Genomic DNA, 11,838 nt, shown 5'->3' on the forward strand with positions numbered 1-11,838 from the left:
GGCACTCAGTGGGTATCATTGTATGAACAGTGAATGCAGGTTACTTCATGATTACTTGTGGGAAGTAGAGGTAGAATCTCTTATTCTTCTGTGTATTTAACTTTTTCTTATAGTGGATGGTTCAGAGCCCACTGGACACTTAACTTGGCTGGCAATAATTTCCTCGATATGTTTATGGGGAGTAGCTTCAATACAGTTGCTGTCTCAGATTATGTAAAACTGTTACATCGTCACTCAGAATTGCTCTGGCACTTTAAGAGCTTTTTCCCAAAGCAGAACTCTGTCAAAAACAAAACAAAACAAAGCTTTGGCAAGTTTCTTTATAGTATTTATTGCCAGTTATTTATTTTGGCAATGTGAACAGTAGTCCATCAAATGACCTTCCCTGAACAAAAACTTGGTCCAAGGAATTAAGCATTCCTTTTATGTGATGAAGGGACCTTGTCTTTACATCTAACACATTTACAGAGTGGTGGTCTGTATTGCCAAGCAGACCAATGCCAGTAAAGGAAAGATATTCACACACTTTACTATATTTAGTTATTTTGATTTATTTGGTTGCCCACTTGTCACATGACTCTGGGTGATGAACAATAATTTAAAAATTAACAATAAAACATCAACAAAACCAAAGCGTATCATGCCAGATGCAATATCCAAATCTATCCACAATCCCCTGAAGGGGCTCAGTAAATGTCCTGGCCCAATGCCAGGGAAAAAACCACCCAATTTTAAGACCTTATAAAAGGCCATTGGGAGCTTCTGTGGTGGAGAGAGATCAGAGATGAATAAACTGAGAAATGCCTGAAAGTTGTGGAAAACATTCATTTAAATTCAAATGCTGCAGTGGTAAAAATAAGAACAAATAAATAGCTGGCTCAGCTTGGGATATATGCCCCATGGAATCGAAGATTGACTAAATGAGACTACCAAAATGTTTAGCTGTAAAACTGATATATATCTATCCATATTGGTGATGTGCAGAGACGAGAGAGAAAAAAAAAACTATGCCTGTACACACACACACACACACACACAATTGTAATAAAAGTACTTAAAAATATTATCTACTATATGTAGGAGAGTGTTAGGAAAAAAATGTTCTCTGTGTCTTTTGTGTTTCAAAGGACTGCTGTGTCAGTGTAGTGCATTGGAATATAAAAATCCTGCTTCCCACTGTCACAATTCTACCACCTTAGAATGAGATTTCATACAGCAGGATTTTAGTTATAACTTTAAACCTACTAAATGTTTTGCTGTCAAATGACTTTGTGACTGATGTAGCCACTATTCTGAATACTTTTTCTGTATAGTGCTTCCTTGCTTCATACCTACAAATGCCAGATGTAATGTATGAGATACCTTGTACATGCAATTTCTCCTTTGTGAATAAAGAAATGGGAAGATGAAGGCACTTCAGAAAATTGGGGTGATTAATAATAGAAATTAACATAATATTTGAATAGATATTAGTGGAAATTGTCTTGTATTATTTATGTGTGTACATAAGAATACAGTGGGGCAAAAAAGTATTTAGTCAGCCACCAATTGTGCAAGTTCTCCCACTTAAAAAGATGAGAGAGGCCTGTAATTTTCATCATAGGTATACCTCAACTATGAGACAAAATGAGAAAAAAAATCCAGAAAATCACATTGTCTGATTTTTAAAGAATTTATTTGCAAATCATGGTGGAAAATAAGTATTTGGTCACCTACAAACAAGCAAGATGTCTGGCTCTCACAGACCTGTAACTACTTCTTTAAGAGGCTCCTCTGTCCTCCACTCGTTACCTGTAGTAATGGCACCTGTTTGACCTTGTTATCAGTATAAAAGACACCTGTCCACAACCTCAAACAGTCACACTCCAAGCTCTACTATGGCCAAGACCAAAGAGCTGTCGAAGGACACCAGAAACAAAATTGTAGACCTGCACCAGGCTGGGAAGACTAAATCTGCAATAGGCAAGCAGCTTGGTGTGAAGAAATCAACTGTGGGAGCAATAATTAGAAAATGGAAGACATACAAGACCACTGATAATCTCCCTTGATCTGGGGCTCCATGCAAGATCTCACCCCGTGGGGTCAAAATGAATACAAGAATGGTGAGCAAAAATCCCAGAACCACACGGGGGGACCTAGTGAATGACCTGCCGAGACCAAAGTAACAAAGGCTACCATCAGTAACACACTATGCTGCCAGGGACTCAAATCCTGCAGTGCCAGATGTGTCCCCCTGCTTAAGCCAGTACATGTCTGGGCCCGTCTGAAGTTTGCTAGAGAGCATTTGGATGATCCAGAAGAGGATTGGGAGAATGTCATATGGTCAGATGAAACCAAAGTAGAACGTTTTGGTCTAAACTTGTGTTTGCAGCAGAGAGAATGCTGAGTTGCATCCAAAGAATACCATACCTACTGTGAAGCATGGGGGTGGAAACATCATGCTTTGGGGCTGTTTTTCTGCAAAGGGACCAGGACGACTGATCCGTGTAAAGGAAAGAATGAATGGGGCCATGTATCGTGAGATTTTGAGTGAACACCTCCTTCCATCAGCAAGGGCATTGAAGATGAAACGTGGCTGGGTTTTTCAGCATGACAATGATCCCAAACACACTGCCCGGGCAACAAAGGAGTGGCTTCGTAATAAGCATTTCAAGGTCCTGGAGTGGCCTAGCCAGTCTCCAGATCTCAACCCCATGGAAAACCTTTGGAGGGAGTTGAAAGTCCATGTTGCCCAGCGACAGCCCCAAAACATCACTGCTCTAGAGGAGATCTGCATGGAGGAATGGGCCAAAATACCAGCAACAGTGTGAAAACCTTGTGAAGACTTACAGAAAACGTTTGACCTCTGTCATTGCCAACAAAGGATATATAACGAAGTATTGAGATGAACTTTTGATATTGACCAAATACTTATTTTCCACCATGATTTGCAAATAAATTCTTTAAAAATCAGACAATGTGATTTTCTGGATTTTTTCCCCCATTTTGTCTCTCATAGTTGAGGTATATCTATGATGAAAATTACAGGCTTCTCTCATCTTTTTAAGTGGGAGAACTTGCACAATTAGTGGCTGACTAAATACTTTTTTGCCCCACTGTATATATTTATATAATATTTGTACCTGACATAAAACACAAGGGTTGAATCATGGTAGCGTGTGACTGTTACTGTATTTCTTGTTCTAGGCTTATGGTGGGGCCTATGATGTCATGAGTTCAAAGCACCTGAGGGGAGATGCAAATTACGCTTGGCCAACAGCAGAGGTAGCGGTGATGGGCGCTAAGGTAGATATGCTTTCCTGCAGTCTTACAGCAGTTTCTATTGCATCAGTTGTCTTTCTTCCCTTCCCCACTTGGGGAACTTTCTCACTTTGCTTGCATGTGTGAATTAATTGTTCCCACTGAAGACTTCAAGTTGAATTTTTAGTAATTTCACATTATTTTGTGTTATCTTAGGGAGCTGTTCAGATCATTTTTAGAGGAAAGGGGGCATATGCAGAAGCAGAATACATAGAAAAGTTTGCAAATCCATTTCCAGCTGCAATCAGAGGTATGCATCTTTAAGAATTTTTACTGAAAATTTCAAATGCAAATTTGAAATTCTTGAAGTTGATTTTTGCTTTCACATTTTATTGATCATCTTTTTCTTTAGTGGATAAGATCTGATTTATATATTGGCTATTTTTCAGCTATCTTCTCTCAGCTTAATATTTATCGTTTGACAATCCTCTACTGAAGGCTTGTGATGGCTTCTCCTTGCTTTGTAAGAATCCCTTGAGCATTTTAGCTGGATGCAGAAATCCCAGAGAATTTAACTACCAGCAGTATTCCATTCTGGGATTGACCTAGATTAGAGTTATTCTATGTGTCACAGGATGTTGGATGTCTGCAATATCCACTCCCTTCTCCATATATATGATGCAACAGAGTTCGAAATCACTATATGTGATGGCTTAGGTTTATATGACCTTTCTCTTTCATAGTAGACTTGAGGAAATTGGGAAGAGGTATGGGCATGTAGCAGATGGGTTGAGATGGGTTAAAAATCCTGACAAGACTGCTTTTGGTGCCTGCTTAGACATAACAATTGTTTTTAAAAGTGAAATTAAAACTCAAGCAGTTACTTTGTACATAAAGGACCTGATCAAAATTACTGAACTAGGCAGTTAAAAATATATCATCCCACATGCCAACAGCATTTTTTCCTCAAGAAAGTAACCCTGGCCAATGTTTTCACAGTGCGTATTAATTTTGTTGGTTCCAAATATCACCACCAAGAAGAAACTGAGGAAACTAGGGTTGATATAAAAGTAACTACTACAAACTTAATAGTATGATTTTGATCTGGGTAAACTATTGGCCCCATTTATGAATTATATGAATTCATATGAAGAGGCAGTGTATAGAAAAGAACATTATTACCCGACCAACACAATCTTGCTTACAACTGGGGTGGTGAATCTTTCTGTGCATGAAAGCTTTCCTGCTTCAGATGTCTGTAGCAATGTGGGGACAGGGCTCTGGACTTTAATCCCTTTACCAGAGCCATTTTCTGATATATTTTGTGCTTTTGCCCAACTCCAGTTTTGTCTGCCTTTAAGAGACATGGCAGCCTTATTTCGGCAGAGAACAATTTGTGATCCAAAAATCCTCTGCTTCAGAGTGATACATATCTCAATTTTATTTTGCTGATTATCAAGTAACATTGTGCTTAAGCTGAATAATGCTGATATTGCAGTATGCTTTTGAGTTTTGACTCTGGAGACCACTGGGTACCTCCAACTGTTCACTGAATTCATGCTTTCTCTAGGCTCTGCCAATCTCTGGAAAGGCAGATCTCTTAGATAATTAATACTTTTTACTTTATTAGAGTTACAGACCAGAATTCAACAAGTTAACAGTATATGAAACAAATTACAGTTTAGTTCTGGCAATGCAGTCAGTGTGTGTCCTGGTTTTACAAATAGTATAGCAAAATTTGACTACATTCATAGAGCCTGAAACATACTAGTCTGATAGTAACTGCTGTATATAGACTAAAGCAGTGTTGCCTAGGTACTTGTTAAATAAGGAGTTGTAAGACAGAACCTTATTAAAAAAAATGTAATATTTTTTCATCATGGGCTATGGATTCAATAGATCCTTCTTCACAGGGGCATAATTGTAGTCCATAGGGGATTTTTTTACACCCACCCTCAAGGACTGTTGTAGCGAGAACATTAAAGCATGCTAAGAATAGCACTCTTCAGAATTTAGGAACAGTTAATGAATATTTATGCTGCTCCAATATTTGGCTACATAAATTAGCCAGCATATGGAGAGCAATAGACGTTCCTAAAATCCATATGACTAGAGGATATTCAGGAATTTGATTCAGAAAATGTATTTATAGATCATAAGAACCATAACGATTAGTCATTTATAAGGAATAATGGTTCTAGCTAGGAACATGCATCAGATTTAGTCTAATCCTAACTCCAACTCGTTTGCTTAAACTGATCTGTGCAGTAAAATGTATCTCAGTGATACAGTCCAAATTGAATTAGGATTCATGCAGTTCTTAGAGATTTGAAAAAGTTGACATTGCATCTATAAAGAAGAAAAAGCTATTTTCAGCATTGCTCCTTCAGATATGGAGAAAAAAAGATTGAATAGTTTAAAGGATCTCTCTTCCAATTACAGGAAGTAATTCTCCAATTACAGTACTGTTAGGGAGGAAATTATGAGTCCTATGCCTATATATGTAATTTAATTTTGACTAGAACTAAAATTTCAGACACATTAAAACCAACAAAATAGATTAAGTTTCTTATCAAATGGCTCCTCTATGGCATTGACTACCAAATAACTGAGGAATTCAACAACCTCTTTTTTGTCTCCCTCCTCCCAGTTATGATACTCTCTATATTTATTAGTCTATAATTGGGGAGGATTGATTCTTGCAGGATTAAGTTCAAAGGTCTGTAGGCATATACACTTAAAACAGCAGTTAAAATAAACTATTCTGAAATGTGTTAACAGGATTTGTAGATGACATCATTCAACCTTCGACTACCCGACTTCGCATCTGCCGTGATTTGGAAGTGCTGGCAAGCAAAAGACAATCCAACCCCTGGAAAAAGCATGCCAACATTCCACTCTGAATCTGCTTCAAATTAATCTAAAACTTAAGAAAATCAGTGCACCCCTGCCATATTTATTGATTCAAATCCTATGACACTTTAGGATTTTTCAGTGGACAAAAATCTGTAAGGAATGAAGTTCTGTAAGATTTTAGCCTATTAGAAAGGTTCATATTTAAGTTGACATGATTAAAGCTGAACACAAATTCATCCACAAATTTAAAATAACATACTGATACAGAAGCTATACTATGAAATAAAATACTTCAAATTCTTCAAGCAAAATATCCAAGGAAAGTTATTTTAAAGGTGACTGAAAAAAATAATCGTGCAAAGCAGGATATGAATTAGAAAGCACCGATCTAGCATTCATCACAGGCTTTTAAGGCATATGCTGCTGCTCAACATAAACCTCCAAATATGTCTATAAATCAGATTTCAATTTAAAAGTCAACAACCTGAACTTCCCCCAACTCCAGGCAAAGCAAAGGTAGGCTGAAGTTCCCCAGAACCATAAGCCTGAAGAACACCACCAGCAAGCCTGCCACAGAGTCAAGCAGTTCAGGCAGGGAAGCTTCTGCATAGCAGGGAGGCTGGTACACAAGTGGCAAACTCATCTGATCCTGATGGCCCAATTTCACAAACAAGGTGCCGCATCCAGTTATCTGTGGAGATGCCTCCCTGGAAGCCACCAAAGTCTCCCAGATGTTAAAATTATGATCAAGAATGGATAGAACAAAAAATCTCTTAAGGTAACAAAACTAGTTCACAAAGAATAGTACTGAGGAAGACGCTTTGCATACAAAAATAGTTACAACTGTTACGGGAATCTCTTCCAAGGCTCTTCTTTAAGTGTTAGAAAAATTACAATAAATTTCCATTATAAACATTTTAGAGGAGAGTTATATAAATGGGTATCCGTTATGACTATACAAAAGAGAGAGGTTTTGTGACACACAGTGTAAAAAAAGCAATTCTCTGAATTATTAAACCAAGGCTTGTGTGGATATTTTGATGTTCCTGGCCATTTCCACATGTGCATGGATGTGCAACAATTTTGCTTCTATGTGGTATAAAGCACCTTAGTATGCATATAACTATAGGCATTTTTAAGGCCCATTTTATCACTGTATTCATTGCTATTGTAGTTCAGAGACGGAATTTAGAGACCAATTAAAACACAAGCATGTAAGAAAGGAATGGGTAATTAATCTTATGCAAAAATGAATGAATAGGAAATATTATGGAACTGACATTGTTAAAGCAGTTTTGTTTTTTTTTTAATGTCAGCACTGAGCCATGTGGTGGAGTGGTTAAGCTGTTGGACTGATACTCGGAAGATCCAGGTTCTAGCCCACTCTCAAACACAGCAGCTCACTGGGTGATTAGGCCAGTCACACTTTCAGTTCATCCTTTCCCCTTTGTTAGGGGGAAACAAAGGAGGAGGAAGCAGTATGTATGCTATCTTGTATGACATCCTCACCAGGACAAGTGGAATATAAATCTCACAAATAAATAGCTGAGAACAGAACGCAATTATCCAAAAGCCAGCAATGTGTTTTATTAAAATGTCTGCATATTGTGCAGATTAAGGATGCATTCTGGAATTTGAAAAGTTACTAGTATTTACCACAGATGCTTTAATGAACACAGGATAATTAATTAAACCACCTGCCAGTATAGCTGTCTCATTCAAGATATATTAAACTAATCTTAGATAAAATTAGCAGCTGGTAATGCCAGCACAATATTAAAAGAACAGGATTACTCAGGCTAATGCAGTTAGAAAATGTTATTGCAACTAAATCAAAATTACAACTCCAGGACAAAAAATAGAGACTTTGCACCAAATATTAAAAATACTTGACTAAGACTTACTGAATCAACTGTGATTCATCAAAATATCAAAGACTATATTCTCATGATACACCTAGCCATTGTTTACTTAAAGCAGATTTCAAGGTTCACACATGCTAAAGTATGCTTGGTTAATTTGTGGTTCAGTATATCATGTGAACACTCTTATTAGTGTGTAGGACAAGACTGCTACAGAAATGATATAAGAGCTCACAAGGCCTCTCTGAAGTCTAGTACAAATTGTTCCACTTTTAATCAGCTGGAAGATATTCACATAATGAGGGGAGACAGCAGAAATGGTATGAAAGTCTGAATTTTTTGCTCATTTGGCTGTCCATATTGTATACTTCCTCATTCAATTCATATTCTGCCTTTCCGCCCTGAATCAGCACTTACGGTGTTAATCATAGAAAATGTAATATACCACCTTCTCAAAATAAATATGTTATGGTTTGTTTATTCACCCTTCCCTATACTGGCGACTTCCAGATATGTTGGACTAAAACACCAAGAATTCCCATCCAACTTCTACTTATTCTCATTGATTTGCACTTCTGCAAAATTTGTGATTTTTGTTCACTTTTTGGCATTATATCCATTAACATACTATTAGAATACAATTAAAACACACTATCATTTCCACATGATTTAAACAAATTTTTCTGCAGTTAGTGCAGAACCATTATCTCTGACATACCACTAAAATCAGATAAAATCTATTTTTACTTCATCCAAACTGATCTGAGAGATTGCCCATCATATTTCAATATATTTCTCATGGATTGAAAATAGTTCAGAGAAGATAGAAGATAATGTAGCAAAATTCTCAATCAGAAAATAACCACAAAGGCAGTCTTTGTTCAACAGAAAATAGCCGTTATCTACCTTCTGCTGAGAACATCATTTACAGTCTTTAAATTGTTTATTCTTGCTGAGCTTTGTAAAAGTTATATTGACTAAATAATTAGTCTTTTTATAGTCCAGTTTGAACATGTCATATCAAGGAGAGAACCTAGTTAACCACCATAAGGTTCTTCTCTCTCCTAGAGACCAAATTATAAATAAATTCTTGTAGTTTCTTATATTCTAAATCAATAGCTGGCACTGAGAATGAATATCTGATTCCTTTTCCAACCTAGTATCCTCCAGATATGGACAAAACTCCTAGAATTCCCAACCAGCATGATTTACTACCATTCAAGCAATTTTCCTATAAATTTATAGAATTTGCAATTTTAGCAAAAATCCTGTACAAGGCAGTAGAATGTCATAGCTGGAGGACTGGGCAGGAGCTAAAGAGCATCTACAGAATACTGGAGCCCTTTTGTAAAAACAGGTGAATCTTACACCATGAAAGCCAGAAGTTTGCTCCTCCAGTGAAAACAGAACCTCTCACGATCCTATACCAGCTCCTGGAATCTGTAAGAGTTTGGATACATTACAGATCACAGTTTCAACTTGATTTCACTTCCACATAGTCCTTGAAATGCGACTTACCTGAACATGTGAGGAATGGGTGGAGGGGAAAATCTTATTTTAAAAAAATAAGAAATTGCTTATCTGTAACTAGTTACTGAATAGCCATCCATGAATTCATATGTACTGTATGAGGTTTGTGTGTATGCAAACCAATGTTGTGGAACTTTTGGCAGGATGTCAATTTCCTGAAAAGCTAGATCGCATTGAATTCTTAGTTGCTGGATCATCACTGTGGCCCTGGGAAACAGAAACCTAGAGCTGGGAAGGTTGGTGGTTCATATGAATGTAAAGATAGCCAGGTTATAGATAAGCAATTTATTATTTTCATCATGGTTTCTGTGCGTCACAGATATGGGGGAGTAAATAGAGTGAGAAAGAGGAGAGGTATAATTAAGATAAAATGAGCAATAAGGCAGCATGCCTAAACCTTGCAGTTAGCCTGAACATCTAGTTGGTTTTAGTTCACAAAATGGCATATATCTTGCAGGTATCAGGATAGGGAATACCCCTGATGAATGCAGTTGACATAACTGTTGCTCTAGTGGAGTAGCTATGAATACTAGGTGATTCTTGGAACTATCCTGATAAGACAATGTAATAGTAGCAACAATCCAGGGAGTCTACAATGATGCCTATTATGATAAAGAGTAAGACAGAACAATTTCATGCAGTCAACACAGATGGCTAAACACTTTTTAACATCCAAACAATCAAAAGATGATTGTGTGGGAATGATAAGAGTTTTAAAAAGAAAACTATGTCCTAGCTAACATGGAAACCAAAACTAGGGTACACTAGTACACAACTAGGGTACAAAAGTAAGAATCTGGTTGTAACATGATCTTGTCTTTATGCCATGAGATAGGGTGAGGCACTTCTAGAAGCACATAATTCACTACCACATCATACAAATGTATGTGTTAAAAATATCACCTTCAAACATTAAAAAGCGGAGCAAAACATTGCCCGAGGATTTGAAAGATGTGGCATTAGCACTACAGAAAAGCTCCACTGAGCAACAAATTTTGTTCAGTCATACACACTATCGTTTATAAAAAAAAAATCCTTTCTGTTTAAATGACAATTCTAAAATCAGTTGACTAAGATGCAACTGATACTTTTTTTTAATGGCATAGAGGCCACATACTATTAAAGAAGTGGACTAGACTGTGCTACCATTAGATAGATACAATGTAGGCTGAACAATTAAGGCACGAGTACAGGATGGGGAGAGGAATTATACTGGGCAGCAGTATGCATGAAGAATATCTAGGTGTATTGGCAGATCACCAGCTGAACATAAGCCAACCATGTGATACTGCTGCAACTCTCCCCCACCCCCCTCAAAAAGGAAATGCAATCCTAGGCACTATCAACAAAAATATAATGAAGAGCATGAGAATCACTCCTCTGTACTCTTCATCAGAGTGCTCTTAGAAAACTCTATCCAGTTTGAGACATCTTAAAGTCCACCAACAAACAGAGGAGAACAATTGCTATAATCTAACCCTGAGGGCAGTCAAAAGTTAAAGACAGGATAAAAATCTAGTCAGTCAGTCAAAAACACTAACAAAGGGAATGAACCAAGTAACTTAAAAGATCTTAGAATGATGAACTGCTTAACTATCACCTAAAGGAGGTTTCTTACAATGTTGCTATGTGACCTGGTTTTTAATAAGGGCAGCCTTCCTGTCAAAACTGAGCTAAATAATGTTCTGGAGCAATACTATGCACAAATCCCACATCTGTGATACAGAGAGACCATAAGCATTTTTTGTTTTCACTGAGAAAGAAAAATATCTTCAATGTCATATTTTGCTAGAATGTTGGGCACGCAGGAAGATAAGCAATCATGATAAGTACAATGAATCCAACTTTTCAAGCTTCACTGTAAGATTTTTTTAAAATGGAAAGCAAACCAAGAGAAAGCACTAGTTTGAAATGCTTTTGTGGAAAGGACTCCACTGCACATATGATTTTGAGGAGTTTATTAAAGGAAAAGTGAAGCATCAGTTTTAAATTGTACAAAAGGAAAAAAAAACCTCGTTGTAAATGTACAATTTACAGAATTACTAGCAAAACCAATCAAGGAGACACATTTTAAAAAAACCCTACTGACTGCAAACTGAACTGGAAACCCATTGGAGGTAACTTGCTTGCAAACAGCTTTTGTTTCACAGAATTCTGTAATGATCAATGACATTTAAGTTTTTCATCTGAAGGGTGGTGGGGCACAAGATTTGTCTTTACTGGGTTCAAACCAACAATAGTATGACTCTGCCCATCAAATTGAAGGGCTATTGCATTAATTTTTTACCACTTTTTCGAAAGAACTTGCACTTTGTCCTGAAGCACCAGCCCAGTGACTTTAGCAACTTTA

General features: G+C 37.1%; 1 protein-coding gene across 1 annotated transcript in view; it reads left to right on the forward strand.

The window, feature by feature from the left end:
* Positions 1–8,437, forward strand: part of PCCB (propionyl-CoA carboxylase subunit beta) — a 28,305-nt gene extending 19,868 nt beyond the window's left edge. The window contains exons 13-15 of the mRNA XM_007420625.3: positions 3,187–3,285; positions 3,457–3,550; positions 6,022–8,437. Of these exons, the coding sequence (XP_007420687.1) occupies positions 3,187–3,285; positions 3,457–3,550; positions 6,022–6,143 (315 nt within the window). The 3' untranslated portion in view covers positions 6,144–8,437. The remainder of the gene's footprint in view (positions 1–3,186; positions 3,286–3,456; positions 3,551–6,021) is intronic.
* Positions 8,438–11,838: the final 3,401 nt, after the last annotated feature.

Source organism: Python bivittatus, unplaced genomic scaffold, assembly GCF_059951505.1.
Source record: "Python bivittatus isolate LINGU-HERP-01145 unplaced genomic scaffold, Pbiv_v1 ctg000980_np1212, whole genome shotgun sequence".
Taxonomy (NCBI): Eukaryota; Metazoa; Chordata; class Lepidosauria; order Squamata; family Pythonidae; genus Python; species Python bivittatus.